The 26,095-nt window shown below is 35.1% G+C and overlaps 1 protein-coding gene across 2 annotated transcripts in view; it reads left to right on the forward strand.

Moving 5' to 3' along the window:
• Positions 1–24,911, forward strand: part of P4HA1 (prolyl 4-hydroxylase subunit alpha 1) — a 75,065-nt gene extending 50,154 nt beyond the window's left edge. For both annotated transcript variants that reach the window (XM_054690727.1, XM_037497945.2), the window contains exons 10-15: positions 6,497–6,596; positions 10,220–10,273; positions 15,079–15,144; positions 17,877–17,945; positions 18,699–18,795; positions 23,835–24,911. In XM_054690727.1, coding sequence (XP_054546702.1) covers positions 6,497–6,596; positions 10,220–10,273; positions 15,079–15,144; positions 17,877–17,945; positions 18,699–18,795; positions 23,835–23,905 — 457 coding nt within the window. In that variant the 3' untranslated portion in view covers positions 23,906–24,911. The remainder of the gene's footprint in view (positions 1–6,496; positions 6,597–10,219; positions 10,274–15,078; positions 15,145–17,876; positions 17,946–18,698; positions 18,796–23,834) is intronic.
• Positions 24,912–26,095: the final 1,184 nt, after the last annotated feature.

Below are 26,095 nucleotides of genomic sequence, written 5' to 3' on the forward strand. Positions count from 1 at the left end.
TCCAAACACATTTTATAAGGCCAACATTACTCTGAGAGCAGAAACAGACAAGGACAAAAAAATTACAGACCACAAATCTTGATTAACTTAGATACAAATACCCACCACAAAACCTTTGTAGACCAAATTTATCAGTGCATTGAAAGGATCCAACATCATGATCATCTGGGATTTATCCCAGAGACACAATTATGGTTCAATATCTGAAAGTCAATGTAATATATCACATCAACAAAAGGAAAGGTAAAAATCATGTTCTTGTCAATAGAGTAAGAACATTGATAAGATTTAGCATCCATTTATAAAAGCAAAATCTCAAACTGGGGATAAATGGAACATACCTCCAATTTACTAAAGGACAAACATACAGCAAACATCATACTAAATGATGACAAACTGAAAGCTTTTTCTAAGATCTGGACAAGACAAGGATGTTCACTTTCACCACTATTATTCAACATAGTATTGGAAGTCCTAGCTAGAGCAATCAGGCAAAAAAAAAAAAACTATACAAAAGGAATCCAAATTGGAAAGAAGTAGTAAGATTACCACTTTTTGCAGATGACTGATGATATACTTTGGAGAAGACACACTCTTCAACAAATGCTGTTGAGAGAACTGGACAGCAAAGGCAAAAGATGAAAATATAGATCACTATTTCACACCTTATATAAAAAATTAAGGTAAAATTAACTAAAGACTTGGATTAAAGATCTGAAACCATATAATACATTGAAGAAAATATAGGTAAGACACTCCATGACGTTGGCTTCAGGGATGTCTGTGCCTTTGTTTCCAATGGCAAGAGAAACCAAAGAATATAAACAAGTGAGATAATATCAAACTGAAAATCTTCTGCACATCAAAAAAAAAAAAAAATCGTTAATACAAGACCTGCTACTGAATGGGAGAAAATATTTGTACATCTTACATCTGACGAGGCTCATGTCCAAGATCTATATAGAATTCATAGAACTCAACAAAAAGGAAACAAATAGCCCAATCAAAAAATGGATAGAAGAACTGTAGACACTAATCTAAAGAAGACATATAGATGGGCAGCAGCACATAAAAAAATGCTTCTCATCATTCATCATCATGGAAATGCAAATCTAAACCACAATGAAATACCATCATACTTGTGAGAATGGCCAAAATCAAAAAGATCAGGGCCTCCCCTGGTGGCGCAGCGGTTGAGCACTGGGCTGTGAAGCTGCCCGCAGCCTCTGCAGCGCCGGTTCTATTCCCGGCCGCCAGAGAGGGTCCCACATGGCCCAGCAGACCTCTCCTGCTGCGCCCACTGCTCCCCTCAGCAGTGTATTTTGTCAGTCTGCCCGTTCTGTTTCCCGCTCTGGTGAATTCTCTCACCCTCCCGTGCTTCTGACTGTACCCAGTGCTTGTATAAATAAAAAAATAAAAAAGATCAGAAACAGCAAGTGCTGGTGAGGATGTGGAGAAAAAGGAACCCTCATATACTGTTGGTGGGAATGTCGACTAGTTCAGCCCTTATAGAAAATAGTGTGGCTATTTCCCAAAACATTAAAAATTGATCTACCATACAATCCAGCAATTCCACTCCTAGGTATCTACTTAAAGAATACAAAAACAGTAATTCAAAGGGATATATTACACTGCTATATTTATTATAACACTTTATAATAGCCAAGTTATGTAATCAACTTAAAGCCCAAAAATATGTGAATTAAGGACATGAGATATATTTATACATGGAATATTATTTAACAATAAAAAAGATGTATGCTTGCCTTTTGTGACAACATGAATGTAGTGCAGGGAATAATGCTAAACAAAGTAAGTTAGAAAGCAAGGGATATTCCCACTATGTGGGAATGAAACAAATGAAACAAAACAAAGGGTCAATCAAAACCAAAACAAAAGGGTCAATCAAAACAAAAACAAACCCTAGAAGTTTAACTATAGAATTCAGGCTACCAGAGGGTAAGGGGGAGGGTAGAGAACAAGAGATATGGTAGAAAAGGTTAAATGGATTGTGGTGGAGGAATAAGGTGCCATGGTGTTAGGTTTAGTGGTAGCATGTACCTGAATTATATACAGTGTTGTAAACCAGTCTTACATAATGAAAAAGTTGTATAAGAAAACTACAGACTACCAAAAAGCTATTTTGAATAATAGATGAATATAGCAAAGTGGCAGGTAATAAAATTAACATACAAAGATCTATTGCTTTTTTACATATAAATAAGAAAAATTTAAAAAGAATTCTATTCACAATTGCGAAAAGAAAAAAAATCAGATACCTAGTAATTAACCTAACCAAGCAGGTGAAGGATTTTACACCATGAAAACTATAAGACTCTACTAGTGGGTGTAGATCATGATATAAGGAGATGAAATTCAGTCCATGCTTATGAATGAGAATTAATAATGAGGAGAATATAGTCAAAATGACTGTGCTACCAAAAGCTATATATAAGTTTATTGCAATCCCTATTAAAATAGCAATGATATCCTCAAAGATAGAGCAAAAACTGTTAAAATATATATGGAACCATGAAAATCATTAGTTAAAGCAATCCTGAGAAAAAAAGAGAGGAACAGAGGCATGTTTCCTGACTTTATATGATAAAGCAACAGTTATTAAAACAATATGGTATTGAAATAAAAAGACATGGATGAATGAAACAATTGAAAGTACAGAAATGAGTCCATGTATACAAATAATTCATGACAAAGAAGCCACAACCATACAATGGGGGATGGAGAGCATCTCTAACAAATGGTGCTAGGGAAATTGGATCCCTATCTAACTCCACATTCAAAAATAGATACATTCCCTGTAATAATCAACTATATGGAAGAAAGTATTGGTGATACATTTGATCACATCAATAAAAAAGATGTTTTTAGAGACTCAACCCCTATGCTAAGGGAAATATAGCAAAAGTAAGCAGTTGGGAGTCCCTTAAATTAGAAAGCTTTACACAGAAAAAGAAATAATAGATTAAAAAGACATTCTGCCGAATTAAATATTCACACATTACACAATTGAAAAGGGGTTAACATCCAAAATATACAAAAATATAATTTAACAAAAACCAGCCCAATTAATAAATGTACAGCAGATCTGAACAGATCTGAACAATTCACCAAAGAGAATATCCAGAACAATAGATACATGGAAAAATGTTCATCATCCCTTTTAATAAGGGAGATGCTGGCCAAAGCCTCCATGAGATTATCATCTCACACCTATGAGAATGGTGCATATTAAAAAGACCAACAACAACTGCTGGACAAGATCTGGAGAAAGAGAGCCCTGTTACATTGTGGGTATGTATATTGATGCATTTTTTTTTTTTCTTTTTTTGGTGGGATCCTCGCCGGCAGCTGGGGAACGAACCGGCTGCAGAGGCTGCGGGCAGCCTTGCATCCCAGCGCTCAACCACTGCGCCACCAGGGGAGGCCCTGGATTTTTTTTTTTAAAGATTTATTTATTCATTTACACAAGAACCAGGGTACAGGCCAGATGTGTGGGAGGGCGAGAGGATTCACCAGAGACAGAGCGGGGAACAAAACAGGCAGACTGACGAAATACACTGCTGGGGGGAGTGACAGGAGAGGTCTGCCATGCCATGTTATTACCTCTCTATGTCCTATAGTGTTTGTTGTAGCATTGTTCACAATAGCTAGGACATGGAAACACCCTACTTGCCCACTGATAAAGAGGACTGGATTAAGAAGATTTGATTAAGAAATGGAATACTCAGCAATAAGAAAGATGAACTGTTATCTATAGAAGATTGTGAAGAGTTCAAGGGAATTATGTATCAGAATGACTAAGACAAATTTTACATAGCAGATTATTCAACAAAACAAAATACGTATAAAAACTACTTGATACTGGGCCTCCCTGGTGGCGCGGCGGTTGAGCGCTGGGCTGCGAAGCTGCCCGCAGCCTCTGCAGCGCTGGTTCAATTCCCGGCCACCGGCGAGGGTCCCACTTGGCGCAGCAGACCTCTCCTGCCATGCCCGCTGCTCCCCTCAGCAGTGTACTTCGTCGGTCTGCCTGTTCTGTTCCCTGCTCTGGCTCTAGTGAATTTTCTCACCCTCCCGCACTTCTGACTGTACCCAGTGCTCGTATAAATAAATAAATCTTTAAAAACAAAATTACTTGATACTAATAAAGGAAGTGATATTTCTGATTTAGGAGGGGAAAGAGAAAGAGGATGCAAGGATATTGGTGGGAAAACATTTTAAAAAATATACAAAGGAAATAGATACTTAGAGACTTGACTGTGACGAAGTATTTCAGTTACCTGCTTTCTTAAAGGAAGATCAAATGGGTCTCTATTTGCTTTTCCTGAGTGGGTTTTTTTTTTTTTTAGGACTTTATTTTTTTTTTTTAAGATTGATTTATTTATGCATGGGGTTACAGGCCAGAGGTGTGGGTGGTGAGAAGATTCGCCAAAGATCGAGTGGGGAACAATGGGCAGATCAACCGGAGTACACTGCTGAGGGGAGCAGTGGGCGAATCAGGAGAGGTCTGCTGCGCCATGTGGGTTGCTCCCTGGCTGGCCTGGGATCAAAAGTCCTGCTGCAGAGGCTGCAGACAGCTTCACAGGCTGATTCTTAACCCCTTGCACCACCAGGGAGGCCCTCCTCAGTTTTTTATTTAGCTTATTAGGCCACTGGGCAATATATAATTAGAACTGTCAGTTAAGTTTTATTAAATTATTGGAAAAGATTGAATTGTTGATAAGATATATGAATAAAACAAAGTTAACTTGATAGTATAATATACCATAAATTTAGGAATGTATTACTTGAACTTTCAAAAATATAACTTACTGAAGCTGTCTTGTCTTACTTAAGTAAGTGCTATCTAAAGAAGAGCAGTGTGTATGATTGTGTGGTGTGTATGTTTTATTCTTTCTTTTTAGTTAAACGAATTTTGTCTTGATGTGATTTAAAATTGGGCTGGCTCAGAGTACCCCATGAGAATCAGTTCTTGAAGATTAATCATATAGTGTTAAAGGCAGGATTTTTCAAATGGCAGTTACTGTACACACTGTACACATTTTCAAGACCTCATAAGCAAATGAATAGAGAAAAAAGCAGTTTTGATTGCATTATAAAGGAGTAATGCTAGATTGGAATGGACTAAAGCTGGATTGGAATGGATTGAGAAATGAGTCTGAAAAAAGTCGAATTGAAGATGGAGGAGAAAGGTTTCTAGTTGGAGGAAGGCAGAGAATGGAGGGAAAGAATTTTTAATTTTTACTTATTTTTAATGGGAGGGGATTAAGCCTAGTTAAAAGATGTGGGAGGAATTATTGAGTGGGGAAAAGATTAACTGGGAAAACATGTTAAGGGGGATATAGTTTAATTTGGGGATGCTTTTTTTTGATGAGATATAGTTCCCATACCTCAAAATGCACCGTTTTACGGTTCAGTAGTTTAGCTTTGCAACCATCACCATTATCTAATCACAAAACATTTTCATTACCCCAGAAGAAATCTTGGATCCTTGAGGAGTCATTCCCTTTGCCCCATTTTTCCTGGCAACCATTAATCTCCTTTCCTTGTGTATTGATTTGCTTATTCTGAACTTTTCATTTAAATAGAATTATAATCATAACTTATCTGACTTATTTCACTTAATATGTTTTCAAGGTTGATCTGTTTTGTGGTATATACTTTATTCCTTTTCATCACACAATCTGTCAGCATATTTTATGTATCTGTCCATCAATTGATGGCTGTTTTCATCATTTGAGGGTGTTATTAATGCTGCTGTGAACATTTATATATAAGTTTTTATATGAACTTATGTTTTAATTTCTCTTGGGTATATAACTAGATGTGGAATTGCTGGGTCACGAACTGTTTAGCAACATGAGGAACTGCCAAACTTCTTCAAAGTTGCTTGCACCATTTTACGTTTTCCTAGCAGTGTATGAGATTTCCAAATTTCTTTCTATCCTTACCAACACTTGTTATTTCCATCTTTTTTAGAACTATCCTAATGCGTGTGTTTGTGTACCTTGTAAAAGTTATGTATGCAATATGTAATTTTTTTCTTAAAAACTATTAGCATTATATATAGGTCAGGCAAAACAAAACAAACCATCATCTCCCTCCCAATTCAGTTCTTACGCCTTACTGAAAAGGAACAATTGTTTTTAGTCAGTTTGATATGTTTTCCCAGAATTAAAAAAAAAATTGTCAATGTACATAGCCATCTTATATTAATTCAACTGTTTTTCATAGAAACTCTAGTGAGGTTAGTTTTATCCTTTGCAACTAGAATGTTAGTAAAAGTTATATCAGACGAGATCGGGCGCGTTCAGGGTGGTGTGGCCGTAGACAGTAAAAGTTATATCAAACAAGCAAATCAACTAAATGCCTTATAAAGAATTATTGTCCCATTTAATGTGACTTTTGAAATGACAACTCTTGATCTTCATGTAATGGAACATTACCAGTAAAACTACTATTTTCTTACTATTCTTAGTGCCTGGCTTTCTGGCTATGAAAACCCTGTGGTGTCTCGAATTAATATGAGAATACAAGATCTAACAGGACTAGATGTTTCCACAGCAGAGGAATTACAGGTAGGTACTCAGATTATCCTTAAATTATATGTTACCACATTTATCCTTAAGTTTTCTTTAAACTCTTCAAAAGATACTTTAGATGAGATTTCCTGACACTATATAGGCAGTACTGAACTTGCATGTTAGTTGGGACAGTAAATATGTAAGCTGAAACCATGCAAAAGCTATCCTAATAATCAATGGGAAGATGATTGTTATTTTTAAAATATTTGTCAAAATATTAAGATTCTTACTGTTGATTATAAATTGTACATTTCATTTATATGAAAACATGTAGCACTAATGTTTATTAAGTGTACTGTTATTTTTAATTCCTGGGTTACCAGAGCAGTTTTTTTTGTTTTAAGGATTTATTTATTTATTTATACAAGCACTGGGTACAGTCAGAAGCGCGGCAGGGTGAGAGAATTCACCAGAGCCAGGGCAGGGAGCAGAGCAGGCAGGACCGAGGTACACTGCTGAGGGGAGCAGCAGGCGGCAGGAGAGGTCTGCCCGCCATGTGGGACCCTCCCCCGGTGGCCTGGAGCAGCCGGGGATCGAACCTGCGCTGCAGAGGCTGCAGGCAGCTTTGCAACCCAGCGCTCAACCGCTGCGCCACCGGGGAGGCCCAGGGCAGTTTTCTAAAAAATAATTTTCCTTCCTTTTTTATAGAGAAATGATTCAATAAAAATTTCCTTGGTCTTAGTAATAATCACAAATGTGTAAACATCACTATGTCTTAATTTCAGACTTTTCATCACTCCCAAAAAGAAACTCCCGTTAGTTTTAGGTAGACATTCCATTCCTCCTAACTAGAGTCTCTGGCAATCTAATCTACTTTATATGAATTTGCATAGTCTAGCTATTTAATATAAATGGAAACATGGTCTATTATATCTAACTTATTTTATATAACAATGTTTTCAAGATATATCTATGCTATAGCTTGTTATCAGTACTTTATCTTACCATTTGGGAATACCACATTTAATCTGTATCAGTTTATGGATATTTTGGGTTGCTTTTTGGCTATTATAACTAATATTGTGAATATATGTGTATAAGTTTTTGTGTAACATTTAAAATTCTCTTGGGTCTATATCCACATATAGAAGTATGGGATATGTGGTAATTTAGTTTAACATTTGAGGAATTGCCAAAATTTTCTAAAGTGGTTACACCATTTCATAATCCCACTGATAATATATGGGGGTTTTCATTTCTTCACATATTTACTAAGATTTGTTCTTGTCCATTTTTTTGGATAGCCATTATAGTGGGTTTGGAATATTATTTCCTAATGGTTTTCATTTTCATTTCACACTGTCTTTTAATTTGCTTATTAAATGGTCACATTTATATACTTCCCTGAAAAAATTTTTTATCAAATCCTTTACCCATTTTTTAATTGGGCTTTTTAAATTGTTGTGTTTAAGTGTTCTCTATATAGCCTGCATACTAATCCCTTATCAGATATCTGGTTTGCAAATATCATCTTCTCTTATTCTGTGAATTGTCTTTATTGGCGGTGTCATTTGGCACAAAAAAATTTAATTTTGTTGAATTTTGATAAGCTCTTTTTTTTTTTCTTTCTGGTTGCTTGTGCTTCAGATATCTAAGAAACTGTTGCCTAATCCCATGTCACAAAGATTTATGTCTGTAATCTTCTTTGTGTTTTTATCTCTTACATCAGGTGTTTGATCCATTTTGTATATGGTAGGAAGTAGAGGTTCAGTTTCATCCTCAGCATCCAATTCTCCTATCACTTGTTGCCAAGACCATTCATCCCTATTGAATTGTACTGGTTATTTAAAATATTGGCAATATTGAGAATTAAAGTTTTTTATTTCTTTTTAAACACAGTAATAGTTTATACCTTACTCCTTTTCATCATGAAACTTACGAGACAGAGTGAGCATCTTTTCTCTGCCTTTGCAAATTTCTGTATTTCTAAGTGTAGACCAGTGTTCAACACTTTAATCCTTTATGCTTTCAATGTTAAATATCCCCAAAATTATTAAATGTCTTCACTTTTATTGTGAAGATTTTTCTCCACTGACACTTTATCTTGGACATCCTCATCCTTTTCATCACTATCACTTTCCTTATATTAAGTATGCCTTCACAGCCTTCTGGTTGCCTCTCGATTTCTCAAATAGTGATGGTGTAAACACTGCCCTTGTCAGATTTTTTCATATTTTATTTAAGTTTGATTTCAATTTCACGTCACTTTCCATTTCTCTATTGTATACTTTATCTTTGTTGGCCAAGTCCCTCTTCTAGTTATCCATTTTTGTACAATAGTATATGGTTTTTCACTGGGAGGTAAGTAGCACAACTGCATGCTGTGCTGTTTGTGGGTGCTCTGATGTGCAGTCACCAATCACTGTCAGACTTTGAAAGTAACATGATTAGGCATTGATCATATATAGTAATTTGTGGACTGTTTGAACTAGCAGCAGCATTTGTACATTATACAGTTACAGTTAATGTACCATGTTACCTGAGATTTCAACTATTGTTGGGAGTCCAGTGTTAACAGTTAACTAAACCATGAGGTGTCTGAGATTTGTGCATTTTGCAACTATGTAAGGCAGGACTGTCTATATTTTAATTACTTAAGTTGTCATTTATTTTGTGGTAATATACCGCTTCTGTAGTATTCATTTGATTATTAAAATCTCTTTGATGTTTCTTTTTCTTTTCGAATTAGTGTCTTTTTCTTTCCTAATTTGTATTTACACTTAGAAGGCTCTTTCAGGTTACTTGATATATTCCTATTTAACAGGCTTATCAAAACCCAGGGTGTCTACAACAGGTGTAGTAAAATATCCAAAGTAATTATAGTACTTGGACTTTGCTGTAGGCAGCACTCTTAATTATATTGTCCTTTCATTGCGTCAACATTGTAATTACAGTCTCCTTTCATTTTGTCTTTTGGGGATGGAAGTAGAGAGTTAAGGAAGGTATCTTTTTCCTTATTTTGTGAATTAAAAAAAATTGAATTTGTTTCCAAAGTCACAAGTGTAATAACTAACTAGCTAGAACTTGAAGAACTCAGACCAAATATTTTTCTCACTTCCTTTTGCTGTTTCACATTGGGACACTCATAATTAACTGAAGTTATTAGGGCCTTCCAGCAGGAATAATTAAGTTGGTGTTAAATTCTTACTATTTATATATTAGAAAGTAAAAAAAATAGAAAAACAGGATTTAAGTAAAACACATTTAAGTAGCCTCCCTGTTGGACTTTGGGAAGAATTAGTCTTGATTTAAATTCCAAAGGATAATGTTTAGTGAAATAGAAATCTCAAGATTCTAATTCTAGAAAATTTTAATTCTAAAAATTCTAGTTCTAAAATTTGAATTCAAATCATTTAACTTATGTGTTAAGAAAAAAAATGTGCTCCCCTCCAAACTTGCTAGAGAAAATATTAACTAAGATTCTAAAATAGCATATAGTAGCTACCTTTTAGTTTTTAATCTCTTATTCCTCATGAACTCTCATTGATTTGAAATGGTTTGCATTTCATTTTTCTAGAAGTATCTAACCATAATATAAAAGAGGCCAAAAATGAGACTTACAGATTTTTTTGAACAGCAGTCTTCCTATTTCATTAATGTTTTCTTTTTCCCTTCAGGTAGCAAATTATGGAGTTGGTGGACAGTATGAACCCCACTTTGACTTTGCCCGGGTAAGTTAAAAAAAAGAAAAAAGCAGACTGTAAGAGTTCCACTGAAATTTAGGTGTGACATGTTAATTTGGTTCTTTTAGCATTAAAATTTCATAACCTATTTGTAATTTGTGGAAACAGTGGAATCATTATTTTGTAAACCCTTCTTTTAAAACATAAAATTAAACTAAAGGAGGGCAAAACTGCTGAGGCTAGAGGTACATAGCTCCAGAACTCCAGGGCTTTGGGGATTAACAGTTCTAAGAGAAGAACTGCCACAGCGTAGGACTACTAAATCTGAGACCCCTGCATAGAACCTAAATCTCCAAAAAGAATTACACTGTTAATGAAAGAAAGAGTGGTCTTGAAAATAATCTGCTTTGAGGCAGAAGCTTTAAAAGGAGAGGTGATTCTTGCAGTCTTGTGGTATGGTCTTCAAGGACTTTGAAACCATAGACCTGCCTTCATCTAAATCTTGGATTGAATTTTTACTGCTATGGGAAAGAATAAATAAATTTAAAATGTTCAGTTTAGTAATGTTTCCTGGTACCTGGCAGAAAAGAAGTCACATCCTCTCTGAAGAGAAGTGCCCTCATTCTAGTACCTCAGGAATTTCAGTGAATAAATACAGCTAAATATGAAGTCATTAAAAATATACTGCTGTCAATAAGACACTATGGTGAGACTAAAACAACTAAGATTTAGACATCTCCAGAATTTTAGATACTTGAATGATCAGGTACAGAATATAAACCACTATGTAATATTTAAAAAAATAAAACATATAAACAGTTGAAATAGTGGATTGACTGATAAAACTGAAGAAATTATAAGACTATTTTGAGAGATAGAAAGATTAAAAATACATAGATGTAAAGACACTGGAGACTAGATAACACTAAAGCAGTTTTTTAAAGGGTTGTCCTTGCCCAGATACTCTTGCTTAAGACTAATGAATGAGATCTTTTTGACTTCTTTAACATTATGAGCTATAAATTAGGGCATTTCCAAATCTTAATTTAAACCCCACCAACAGCAGAATATATATTTTTTCAAGTGCACACGGGGAATTTCCCAGGATTGTTCACATACTGGGACACAAGACAAGTTTAACAAATTCATGAAGTTTGAAATAATGCCAAAAGGAATCAAACTAGAAATGAGCTACTAAGAGAAAGCAAAGAAATCTAATACGTGGAGACTGAACAACACTCTACTGAAAGACCACAGGATCGATGAGAAATCAAAAAATACACTGAGACAAAAGACCCCAAATAAACAACCTAATCTCATATCTTGAGAAACTAGAAAAAAACCCCAAATCCCATAGAAGCAAATAATGAAAGTTAGAGCAGAGATATACGAAACAGAAATCAAAAGGACATTCCAAAAGACAATAAAATCAAAAGCTGCTTCTTTGAAAAGATGAAATAGATAAACCTCTAGCTAGGCTTACCGAGGGAAAATAAAAGGGAAACACATTTAAATAGGATAAAAAATGAAAGAGGAGATGTTAACAACATATACTGCAGAAACCCAGAGGATAATGAGACTACTGTGAACGTTTATACGCAAATAAGTTCAATACCCTATATGAGATGTACAAATTTTTAGAATTATACAATCATCCAAGGCTAGATAGGGAAGAAATAGAAAACCTGAGCAAACTGATCACAAGAAAGGAAATTTAAACAGTAGTTAAAATTCTCCTGAAAAGCAAAAGGACTAGACGGCTTCACAAGCAAGTTCTACCAAACTTTCAAAGACAAACTAATATCTGTTCTGCTCAAACCCTTCAAAAAATTGAGAAGGAATACTGCCAAACACATTTTATGAGGCCAACATCACTCTAATATCAAAGATAATGCACAAAAAAGAAAACTATAGACCAATCTCCCTAATGAATATGAGTGCAAAAATCCTCAATAAGATACTAACAAACTGAATCCAATAATGTATTAAAAGGATTACATATCATAACCAAGTGGGATTTACACCAAGGACTCAAGAATGGTTCAGCATCTGAAAATCAATTAACATAATTCACATCAATAAAAGATAAAATGTTCTTCATCACTTATCATCAGGGAAATGCAAATCAAAGCTGCTATAAGCGATCACCTCACACCAGTGAGAATGGCCCATATCAAAAAGACCGGAAAAAACAAGTGCTGGTGAGGGTGTGGAGAAAAAGGAACCCTCTTACACTGTTATTGAGAATGTAGATTGGTCCAGCTCCTATGGAAAGCAGTGTGGAGCTTTCTCAAAGACTAAAAAGGTACCTGCCACATGCCCCAGCAATTCTACTCTTAGGTATCTACCTGAAGAATGCAAAAACACTAATTCAAAGGGATATATGCACTCCTATGTTTATAACAGCACTATTTATAATAGCCAAGATATGGAAACAACCTAAGTGCCCAAAGACAGATGAATGGATTAGGAAGGTGTAGTATACATATATAATGGAATAATACTCAGCAATCAAAAGATAGACTCATGACATTTGCAGCAACATGGATGGAGCTGGAAGGGATTATGCTTAGTGGAATAAACCAGAAATAGATAAATATCCAGATGGTGTCACTTACAAGTGGAATATAGAAAAAACAATGTCAAACTTTACAGGGATGTCCCATGCATGCATCCTTTACTCAACATCCCTTCATGTCAACATCTTACATAATTATAACACACTGTCAAAACCAGGAAATTGGCAATGGCACAAACCTCAAAACTTATTCATAATTCACTGTACTTGTGTGTTTATGCAGCAGTATTACATGTGTAGCTTTGTGCGATTGCCACCACAATAAAGATACATAGTTGCGCCATCACTTCAAGACTTCCCTTGCAATACTGTTCTGTAATAGCACACATTTTCTTTTTTCTTTTCTTTTCTTTTTTTTTTTTTTAAGAATCTCAAAGAATTTTTATTCAGTGATTGAATGGCTGGCTAACTGAATGAACAATGTGGAGAAGAGATGATAGAAATTATTTAGGGCAGTGAATTTCAAGTCACTTTAGGTTTGGACAGTAGCACACATTTTCTACCTCCCATTTGTAACTGCTAGTAACATTAATCTATTCTTTGTATAATTATTTCACAGTTAATATAAAAATTATATGCAATAGAGATTCTCTTGTGGTTGTCTTTTTGCACTCAGTTTAACTCCCTTGAATTTCATCTGAATTTTTACACAACATATTAGTACTGTAATATATTTCTTTATTGCTGAATGGTATTCCATGTTATTTATATATATGCATATATATATACGCATACATACACACACATACATACACCACAGCTTATTTAATCATTCACCCTTTGAAGGTTACTTAGGTAATTTCTACTTTTGGACTATAAGTGAGTATAAATTTCTATGAGAAATACATTGTCATTTTTCTGGGATAAATGCCAAGGCAGAATATTGTTTTTTATTTTAGATTTAAACAGCCAGATGTGACTTCTTCAGCAGGTTAAAGTACTAACTGTCCCAAAGAAATACAATCATAGTAGCAGTAAACATTTGAATGGATAAAGAATTCAAAGAAAATCTTAAATTTTTTATCAATATAGATTTCATGAATGTAGCCATCAGTCTTTCATTCCTTGTTCTTTTGAAAGGTAAAACCATGGATAATTGTTTTTTTTATTAGAGTGGCTTTTATCTTTTATTATTTTTTATTTTATGTATTTTTTACATCATTTTTCATTTTTGTACAATGTATGCATTTTCATCTTGGTTTTAGTCCCCGTAAAATTCCCACCACCCTTGTTTTGATCCTACTTCCTTCTCCCCCTCTGTAGTATGTCTCTGGTTTATAGTGGGCTGCTGATTTTGATTTTTACTTTATTATAATTAGTTTTTTTCCTGATCCCTTATTTGGGTCTTTTACATTCCTGCTATAAGTGAGACCATCCAGTATTTTTCTTTTTCTTTCTGGCTTACTTCATTGAGCATGATCTCTTCCAGTTCCATCCATGTTGCTGCAAATGGCATGTGTCTATCTTTTTTGATTGCTGAGTAATATTCCATTGTGTATATGTACCACATCTTCTTGATCCAGTCATCTATTTGTGGGCTTTTGGGCTATTTCCAAAGCTTACCTATTGTAAATAGTGCTGCAATAAACATAGAGGTGCAGGTGTCCTTTTGAATTAATGTGTTTGTATCCTTTGGGTAGATACCTAGGAGTGGAATTGCCGGACCATATGGAAGCTCAATTTTTAGCAGATTGAGGAATCTCCAGACTGCTTTCCATAGTGGTTAGACCAAAAACCGTGGATAATTGTTTTGATGTTCTATTAATAAGTATTGGTTATTTAGTCTAGCAAATACGTATTTTCAAAAAAAAAAAAAGAAAAAAAACTCAGAATGCAAGCCTCCCTGATGGCCTAGGGATTAAGTCCCAGTGCTATCACTGTGACAGTGACAGCCTGAGTTCCATCTCCAACCTTAAGCAAGAGTATCTGGTCCATTTCAGACCTCTCCTGTCATGCCCACTGCTCCCCTTAGTATAGTTCAGTAAATTTGCCTGTTCTCTCCATTCTGTCTCTGTTTAATCCTCTGACCCCCCACATCTCTTGCCTATACCCTCGTTCTTCTATGCAAAAATAAATAAAATTAGAAAAATATATATTCAATATTCAAACAGAGTCAACAACCAACAACTTTTTGAGTGCTCCTGTACGATAGCTTCTTGGACATTACAAGGGAACTTTTTGGGTTGTTTTAACCTACCATTCAGTATGTGCTTAATATTTAGTTGCTGCTGGAGAATTTCATTTCATTACTGAATTAGTTGTTTTTCATTCACAGAAAGATGAGCCAGATGCTTTCAAAGAGTTGGGGACAGGAAATAGAATTGCTACCTGGCTGTTTTATGTAAGTTAGTTAATTTTTTATTTTAAGTTGGGGTTTGTTCACATTACTCATTTGAGATGTATATTCAGCTTGTTGTTCTTCTCAGCTCTTACTTAACCCTACCACTTAAGAAGAATGTCACACAACGGAATAAAGGGAGTTAAGAATTTTTGCATTTGCAGCTTTTTCATATTGTGTATTACAACCTGAAGAAGTTAAAATTACTTACAGTCCAAGCAGTTACTATTAGGACATAATCATTATTAATATTTTGGAGTATGGATGATCTGATCTCTTTAGACATATATAGTATGTACATATATGCACATTATATAAACTTTCCTTCTGAATTATATGTATCAGAAAAGTACACAAATCATAAATATGTGATAAATTTTCACAAAATGAATGCATCTAGTGTAATTTGCATGCAGATCAAATAGCACATTACAGCACCATAAAAGGCCCATCAAGGGTAACCATTCCCATGCTGTTTATTAAGGTTTCAAAAACGCATGATCTTAATTTTAAAATTGTTTATATGTTCATACATATAGACAAAATTAAGCTTTGATCATAATATTCACCCCATAATCTGTTGTTACTTAACAGCCAATTTATATTTCTCTCTCAGTAGTGTGAGGTTGACTAGGCTTAACTCATGGCTCTTGCTCTGGATCTCCCATGCATCTGTATGACTGGCTCTGGGGCTAAGCTAGAAGACTGAGGTTGAGGCTGGACCTGTAAGTGGTCTGGGCTTCCTCACAGATGGTGACTGGATTACATGAGCAAAAAATTTCCACTCCCCAAAAAAGATAGAGTCAGGAGTGCATGGCTTTTTTAATACCTACCCTTTGACGTCAAATAGTGCCACTTCTGCTATATTTTATTAAGACAATTACATGGTTCAAGGAGAGGAGACATAGACCCTACCACTTAAGAAGAATGTCACATAAAAAGAGCATATAAGACAGGACATATCAGGGCATATCTTGAAGAATATGATCTCATAATGCTGTAATCTTTGTTAAACTTAAAAAGATACAATTCAGATCTTGACTTAATTTTACTTCATTACTCTTTCCATTCTATTCCCTTATTTGAATTATATGAATTGGCATTTCTTTCTGTTATCTGTTGTATCTCATTCCCTACCAAAATCTTTTTCTCTACTCAGTCTGTTTTTTCTTCCTTTCTCCCTGCCACCTTCCCTGTTAGTCTTTTACCCTATTTTCACCATTCTTCTCCCCACTTTTCTCTACACTTAGACCTCCCACCTATTCTTCTTATCTTTTTCTTGCCCTTACCTTTTTCCACTCATCACACAACTGTTTTGTTTCCAAAAGGATCTAAAGATACCGTAAAAAAAATGAGTAAGACATAGAAGTTGACTTAAAAATGAATTATCTCAAAAGGAAACTCAGAAGTTGATATACTATACAAAATTTATACAATGAAGTCTTGTATACTTTTTAGAAGTGGTCCCTTTATAGAGGCTGTCAAACTTTTTGATCTGTATGTCTTTCACTTACCAGAATGGCAGTTGTTATAGTCTTAATTTGCATTTCCCTTAGAACATTGTGCATCTTTTCAGATGTTTGAGTCATGAGAATTTCCTTTTCTGTACTTGTTTCTTGTATTTTCTTTGCTCATAGAAATATTGATGCTGCATTATTGGGTCCAATATCCATACGTATTAGATTATATGTTAGATTGCTATTATGTCTCCTCTAGTTATATAGCATTTTGATTAGATTACCACCCCACATTATTTAAATATTATTACTATTGGGTCACATTTGTAAGTACCCTATAGCTAGTTTTCTTTTTCATGAACAACTATTTAATTTCTCCAGTTAGTTTTTGGTTTGCTTAAGAGCTTTCAACTCTTTGATTTTATCATGATAAGATACCCTTCTTTATCTCAATTTTTTTAACCTTGATTTTAAACTTCCTCATATTAAGGTCAAACTCGGTACACAACAAAAACAAACCTTATCCATTTGTTTTTAAGTCACTTGTTTTACAGGTGACTTTTGGCTACGCCATATTTGTATTGCTTTGAAGATAATCTTTATTCATACATTCTACTTCAGTTGCTTTAAAAAAAAATCTTCACTGTTATGTTTCCTTTTCTTCATTTTGTGTGTATGTGCTTCCTCCATTTGGAAGGTTTATGTTTATATTCTAAATTATCTTTAAAACTATATAGTTTTATACAATCCTTTAGTTAATATTTCTTCCTACAATGAGAAATGACAAAACTGATTTTTAGTTTATTGTTATTCTCTTGATGTTTACTTCTGGTTTTGTTTAAATTCATTAACTTAAATATTTACTGAACATCTGCTATTTCTTAGGTAGTATTCTAGACACTAAAACTCAGCAATGAACAAGACAGATGAAAATTCCTCCTCCCCAAGGAGGAATTATATTCTTTGTGCAATAAAATACTTTTAGATACCCGTTACTTGATTTGTCTGTTTTTAAATCCTCTTATCTCTACCTGTAAAAGTGCCTATTCTAAATTATATCCCCATCTCCCTTTCTGATTGTCATTACATATATATATATAATTTATTTATGCAAACCTAAACATTATCTTGTTTTTTAAAAACTGAGTAGCATGCACAAACACATCTAAGTAGAAGCCAGATAGTCTCATGTTACAGAATTCAAGATCCTATCGTCATTAACTTGGCATGTTTAACTTGATTCTAACAATTCTGTTAATACTTTTTTATCTCTTCTAGATGAGTGATGTATCAGCAGGAGGAGCCACTGTTTTTCCTGAAGTAGGGGCTAGTGTTTGGCCTAAAAAGGTAAAGTTGCTTGTTATTTTCATTTTGGGGGTCTCTTGATTTCTTTCCCTGAGGAAGAGATATGCCTTTATTTCATGTCTAATATTTAATAACTGTATTATTTCCAGATAGAATTTTGGATGTTTTTATAGATCAATTTACCATACCTTGAGGTAATAACCAACCAGAGATTAATGTTAAAAAATTTTTATTTCTAAAGTGGGTTCTATATATAGTGTTTGCCACTCCATCTACTGTTAAGATTTGTTTTGGCAAATATTCTTTATTTGTCAAGCAGCTTTTGTGGTACTAACATTTTCATATGATCACCAGAAAATATTTTAAATGATATAATCATTATCAGGATCATATTAAAGGAAGATAAAATGCTGCCATAGGGGCCTTCCTGGTGGCGCAAGGGGTTAAGATGCAACCTATGAAGTTATCTGGAGACACTGCACCATGAGTTTGAGCCCTGGCCAGAGAGCAACCCACATGGTGCAGCAGACCTCTCCTGACTTGTCCACTGCTCTCCTCAGAATTGTATTTCAGTCAGTCTACCTGTTCTGTTCCCCACTCTGTGTGTGGTGAATCCTCTCACCACCCCAACCTCTGGCCTGTACCCCAGTTCTTATATGCATAAACAAAACTTTGGGGGAAAAATGCTGCCCTAAAGGACTACTTCCACAAGAACAGAGGAAAATTTGGTTACTGCAAAAATTGATAACCTGGTGTTTATTATATTTAGGAATAATTTTGTATTGTTTTCTACAGGGAACTGCTGTTTTCTGGTATAATTTGTTTGCCAGTGGAGAAGGAGATTATAGTACACGGCATGCAGCCTGTCCAGTGCTAGTGGGAAACAAATGGGGTAAATATTTCCTGTGTTCTCTGAATATAATTAGTGATTTTTGTGTTACATTGTTTTTAACACTATTTCCACATGTTATTCTATGAAACATTGGCTCCAAATTAAGACAATATCTTTCCATCAGGTGGCTCAAAATGGTCTTTGAAACATATTAATGGGTAAATTAGAGTATAGTATTGTACACACTAGCACAAAGATGTAAACTGAAGATTGCAGCTTCCTACATAGGGGAGACTTCTTCAAAGTTTAATTTTTAAATTTGGTCCTGGAGATAGTGCAGACATTTTGCCGGGATGTTAAGGGTCAGGGTTAGGACTAGTATGAAGCTAGAGAGGCATGTACTCTCAGGGTCTTGCAGTACAGGATTGGTCACATTTTAGAATAGAAACAGGTAAACCTATTTTTAATACATACTATTTAACCCACGGTTAGCCATTTCATTATGTGTCACTAGCTGCATTTCAGTTGCTCAGTAGCCACATCTATGGAGTGGCTACAGTATTGCACATAGCAAGATTAAGGAGTAACATCTGATCATCAAGATTGAAGAGATTTTCTCTGGTAATTATAATGTTTGAGAGTCACTGTGTTAGAATCAAGAGAAATTAGAGTTAGAAAGATCAGTTTAGAAGGCTGTTTTCATTGTCTAAGTGGGTGATAATGAAAGCTGGACTACGGCACCAGCAAAAGGGCTAGGGCACAAAGAATAGATTTTTTTTTTAAAAAAAGGCATAGATTCAAGAGCTATATAAGGAAAATTGATGGGTTTGATGAATAAGAAGTGTGGATTCAGGGGCTGGAAAAGATAAAAGAATAGCTAAGAATTATTATGTGTCCTAGTTTAAGATATTTTGTACATGTTGATACCATTGATTGGGTTCTAAGATAGAAACAGAAAATTAATTTCTTTGAGTTATATTAAAAATAGTCTGAGGTGGGATCCTGTATTCCTGAATCATATACAGTGTTGTAAACCAGTGATACCTTAATTTTTAAAAACTTAAACATAGAAAATAATACCTTAGAATCAAGGAAGCATTATGAGCACATAATAGTAGTAATTGATTACTATGAACATTTTCATGCAAACAAGTTCAACAATCTAGAAGAGATGGACAAATTCCTAGAACTATATAATCATCCAAAGCTATATAAAGAAGAAATAGAACACCTGAACACACCAATTACGAGCAGTGAGATTGAAACAGTAATCAGAACCCTCTCCAAACACAAAAGGGAGGATCAGACGGCTTCACAAATGAATCCTACCAAACGTTCAGAAATGAACCAGTGCCTATCCTACACAAACTCTTTCAAAAAACTGAGAAAGGAATACTACCAAATATGTTTTATGAAGCCAGCATTACACCAATACCAAAACCAAACAAAGACAACACAAAACAAGAAGACTACAGGGCAGTCTCCCTAATGGACACCAATGCAAAAATCCTCAATAAAATCCTACCCAGTAGAATCCAACAGTGCATCAAAAGGATAATACATCATGATTGAGCGGGATTTATTCCAGGTGCACAATGATGGTTCAATGTCCCACAATCTATTAATGTAATCCAATACCAACAAAAAGAAAAATAATAAAGCATGTGATTTTATCAATGGATGCTGAAAAAGCATTTGACAAAGTTCAAGATCTATTTATGATGAAGGTCCTTGAAATTCTCAGGATACAAGGAACATACTTTAACATTATAAAAGCCATTTACAACAAACCCACAGGCAATATTCTCAATGGTGGAAAGCTGAAAGCCTTTCCCTTAAGATTAGGAACAAGCAAAGATGTGCTTTTCAATATAATACTGAAGACCTGGCCAGAGCAATAAGACAAGAGAAAGACATACAAGGAATCCAAATAGGGAAAGAAATAAAACTATCACTATTTGCAGATGATGTGATAATATACACAGAGAACTCTAAAAAACTCCACAGAAAAACTAATCAAAACAATCAACCAGTTTAGTAAAGTAGCAGGATACAAAATCAACACACAAATATTAGTAGCCTTCCTATATACAATCAATCTGAAGAAGAAGAAATTAAGAAAATCATCCCATTTACAATTGAAGCAAAAAATATCAAATACCTGGGAATAAATCTAACAAAGAGGAACCTATACAAAGAAAATTATAGAACATTTTCAAAAGAAAGAGACAAATAGACATCCCCTGCTCATGCATTGAAAGACTTAATATCATTAAAATGGCCATCCTACTAAAAGCAATTTATAAATTCAATGCAATCCTGATAAAAATCTCAATGACATTCTTCATAGAAATAGAACGAACATTGATGAAATTCATTTGGAGCCACAAAAAAACCTCGAATAGCCAAAGCTTTCCTGACTAAAAAGGAGAATGGCAGTATCACATGCCCAGACTTCCAATTATACCACAAAGCCATAATAATTAAAACAGTATGGTATTGGAACAATAACTGACACACAGATCATTGGAATTGAATACAAAACCCAGAAAGAAAGCCACACATATATGGACAACTAATCTTTGATAAAGGAGCAAAGAATATTCAGTGGAACAAGGATACCTCAAGAAGTGGTGCTGGGAAAACTGGACAACCACATGCAAAAGAATGAAATGACTACTACTTCACACCATGCACAAAAACCAACTCAAAATGGGTAAAAGAATTGAATGTGAGACTTGAAACCATAAAATATATAGAAAAAAGTATAGGTAAAACAGTACATGACATACATCTCAGTAACATCTTTAAAGACTCATCCCTCAAAGAAAGAAAGTGAAGGAAAAGATTAACAGCTAGGATTAGATCACTAATCCCAGTGATTAACTAAAACTAAAAAGCTTCTATAAGCAAAAGAAGCCTTAACCAAAGCAAAGAGACACCCTACTGATTGGGAGAAAATTTTTGCACACAATACAATTGATAAGGGACTATAGATATGATCTACAAACTGCTCACAGACTCAACAAAAACAAACAACCCAGTCAAAAAATGGGCAGAAGAGCTAAAAAGACACTTGTCCAAAGAGGAAATCAAATGGCCAACAGGTATATGAAGAAATGTTCAGCATCACTTATAATCAGCGAAATGCACTTAAAACCACAATGATATCACCTTACACCAGTGAGAATGGCACATATTAAAAAAAAACAAAAACTAGCAACAACAAATGTTGGTGAGGATGTGGAGAAAAAGGAACTCTCCTATAATGCTAGTGGGAATACAAACTGGTCCAACTACTATGGGAAGGTGTGTGGAGATTCCTCAAACTACTAAAAATGGAGCTACCTTTTGACCCAGCAATTCCACTTGTAGGAATCTACCCAAAGAACACAAACATTAATTCAAAAGGATACCTGCACCCCTATGTTTATTGCAGCACTGTTTACAATAGGTAAGACATTGAAACAACCCAAATGCCCAAAAGTAGATGACTGGATCAAGAAGATGTGGTATACATAAACAATGGAATACTACTCAGCAATCAAAGAAGATAAACTCATGACATTCACAGCAACATGGATGGAGCTAGAAAGGATGATGCTCAGTGAAATAAGCCAGAAGGAAAAAGGAAAATATTGGATGGTTTCACTTATAGGAGGAATATAGGGTAACCAAAGAAGGGATCAGGGGGAAAAAATTATAATAAAAAACCAAAATTAACAGGCAACTCTAAATCAGAGACATTCTGCAGGAGAGTGGGAGGGAGAGAGATCAAAACAGGGGAGGGAAGCCCACAAGGGACTATAATGATGGTGCATGGATGGATTGTTGGTGGGAATTTTAGGGGGACTACACCTAAGAGGAAAAAGCACACATTGTACAAAAATGAGGAATGACGTAAAATATATATAAATTAAAAAAAAATAGAACTGAACTTTCTCACTTAACATCGAGTGAAACAGAAGCTAATCGTTATTTTTCCTTGTTTCCAATCCATTGCTCTGTCTAGTAAACATCTCTCATTTATCATAACATATTGTTTCCCTTTAAATGTAAGCGCTTCAGAGATAGGAAATGTATGTTGTTAAAACATAAGTGTAAATAAAATACTCACAGATGTTAATTAAAAAAATAGTAGTAATTATCCTGGAGTTGCTCCTTTAGAATGAAGTGAGTTCATTTAAAAAAAAAGTCTTTGTTTTACCTGATTGCAAAATATAACTGCTGATAGAAGTTCTGCTCTGTGTTTCATTTCAATCTGTATATTGAATATTAGAAACTTTAGGAAATGCATATTGACTCAAATGTACAAACATAATTGTTTATTATAAATTCTTGTGAGTTTGCAACATTTAGTGAATTTTTTAAAAAGATTTATTAATTTAGGGCCTCCCTGGTGGCGCAGCGGTTGAGCGCTGGGTTGCGAAGCTGCCCGCGGCCTCTGCGGCGCCAGTTCGATCCCCGGCTGCTCCCCGGCCACAGGAGGAGGGTCCTGCATGGCACGCAGACCTCTCCTGCCGCCCGCTGCTCCCCTCAGCAGTGTCCTTCGGTCCTTCTGCCTGCTCTGCTCCCCGCTCTGGCTCTGGTGAATTCTCTCACCCTCCCGCGCTTCTGACTGTACCCGGTGCATGTATAAACAAAACAAACAAACAAACAAATAAATAAAACATGCCTCTATAAAAAAAAAAAAAGATTTATTAATTTATACAATACCTATGGTACAGGCCAGAGGCGTGGGAGGGTGAGAGGATTGACCAGAGACAGAGTGGGGAGCGGAACAGACAGACTGACCGAAAGCACTGCTGAGGGGAGCAGCGGGCGCGACATGTGGGACTCTCCCTGGCCAGGTGGGGAATCAAACTCGAGTTGCTGAGCCTGCAGAGACTTCACAGCGTTGCCCTCAACCCGCTGAGCCACTGGGGAGGCCCCATTTAGTGAATCTTTTTAAAGACTTGCCTAAGTAACAACTGTTTTTCTGGTTTTGGACTTGCACTTTGAGCCCATGTAGAAACTTTGTTATAGACTTAACTCTTAGAAGTTCATTAAATAATAATTAGACCGTATGAAAATTTAATGTATTTTTCTTTATCTCACAGTATCCAATAAATGGCTTCATGAACGTGGACAAGAATTCCGAAGACCATGCACCTTGTCAGAATTGGAATGACAAATAGGCTTCCCTTCCTCTTCTGTTGTACTCTAATTTGTCTGATACACGTTTCCCAATCTTAACTTTCAAGAGTTTACAACTGAGTAACACTCCATGATCAGTTTAGTCATGAACCTCATCCCATGTTTCATCTGTGGACAATCACTAACTTTCTGGGTTTTCTCTTAAAAGTGACACTAAATCACCACCTTGTACATATATAACCTTGAAGTTCAATTGGTATCACAGAGGACAAAGTCAGAGTTTAAAATGTGTAATTTTTACATTTATGTTATATTTTAAAGACCTTTCTGATTGAACAAAAAATACAATTTCAGCAGCCAATTATAGCATTTCACTACATCTCCATTGGTAAGTGATAGGCTAGAATGGACTATGTGATTAAGGAACAGACATCTTACAGGATGTACCTAGGTATTATGTTACCTAGTCTTTTTATTGTCTGGATCTGCCTGAAGACTAAGAATAAACTACAACTCTAATCTGTTCCACATAGTATTTGCTCCATTCATAAGCTATTTTGTTGGCTTTTTTCTCTTAAGTCCTTTTTAAAGAAAATATACTGTATTTTACCAATTGCCTTTCCCTCCCCCCATAGTTCCTCTGTGGTGAATTAAATCTATTTGAGTTAAAATACTTCAATTAAAAAATTTCTTTCTTTTAAATGTAAAGTTCTGCATGACAACATTGGGCCTTTTTAACTAAAACAAACATTAAATCTGTTTCTTCTTTTTAAAAAGTGAATGATTTTGTCCATAAAATTTGCTTAGTGCTATTACTTTGCACCTCTTACTACTATTATAGTGAGGTGGTGATATTGGTATTTTCTGATTAATATTGTGCCTTAGGAGACTGGAAATTAAAAAATGTACATATCCTTTCAATGATGAGGGAATTGATAAAAAAAAAAGGAGTATTTTCCTAAAAAGCCAAAATGTTTGTTTTTTCAATTCTGAAATGTATTGTGACAACAATGACCTATTTATGATCTTAAATCTTTTTTTAAAAATGTTTCTGTTTTCTGTGTGGTGTTTTTCATATTTGATGTGAATACATGCTGTATCAATAAGGTTATTTTGATTTGTTATTTCTTTAGTACATAGAACTTAGATATTTAATCAGTTAAAATATATTTCCTTCATAGGTAGCTCTACAACTTTATAATAATTATGAAGTTACTGTAGTAATAGCAGTTAAGATTTTCTGTTACTCAAAAATATAGTATGTAGTACAAAGCTGTAAACTCAATGAGGTATGTTAATTGACCCTTCACCTTTTTACATTCCTTATAGTGAATCCTAGTTCACACAAGGGGTTTTGTCCTTTCTCTGTTAGGAAATAAAATGGCAAAAGTAAGTCCATCCCTATCATGAATTACTTTAAGTGTAATTAACTCCCCAGTCAAGAGACACAATTGAAAACAACAGCTGTAATGGATTAAAAAGAACATTATCCTGTGGCCTCTCTACCACTTGGGGCCTCTGCATGTGCGTGCATAGGATTTGGATAAGGCACTCCTGCATAACTGCTTTAAGACAATGGCCCACATCACGAGGCAGCTGGGGACGACTAGGTAGCCATTGACTGTGTGGCCATAGTCTGAGGTGGTCTGGGAGTAGCTAGCTCAGAAATTACATCAAGTACCCGCACAGAAGTCCTTCCTGTATACGAGCCGACATACCCCCTCCTTCCCCATAATGTTGATTACCCTTTGTCTCCCCTGGACCCTGCTCCTCTTGCTACTGTCACATAAACAATCATGCTTGTTTATTACTGCTAATAAATAGCAAGAGGGCTGCTCACTGAACAGCAGAGTCTTGCCTTGCAAACCTGCCCCACCATCTGTCCCTCAGCGTGTCCCCAGAGATGTGCTGGCCGTTCCCCACCCAACTTTATTCAAATATATGCTATCTAAAATAGACTTTCTGTAGTTGTAAAGACATGCATAGGTTGAAAAGTGGGAGTGGATGGAAAAAGTGTGATGCTAAAGTGGGATGCTAAACAATCCTTAAGAACAGTAGAGGCTCATAATTCTTGATTTCAGAACTTACTACAAAGCTACAACATCATAAATGGTGGTACTGACATAAAGACAGATGTATAATCAATTCAAATAGCCCAGAAATAAACCTTTGTAACACATAGATAACCCAACTTAAAAAATTGATCAAGGACTTGATATCTCTC

This window comes from Talpa occidentalis, unplaced genomic scaffold, assembly GCF_014898055.3.
Source record: "Talpa occidentalis isolate TD23 unplaced genomic scaffold, MPIMG_talOcc4v2.1 talOcc4.8, whole genome shotgun sequence".
Lineage (NCBI taxonomy): Eukaryota > Metazoa > Chordata > Mammalia > Eulipotyphla > Talpidae > Talpa > Talpa occidentalis.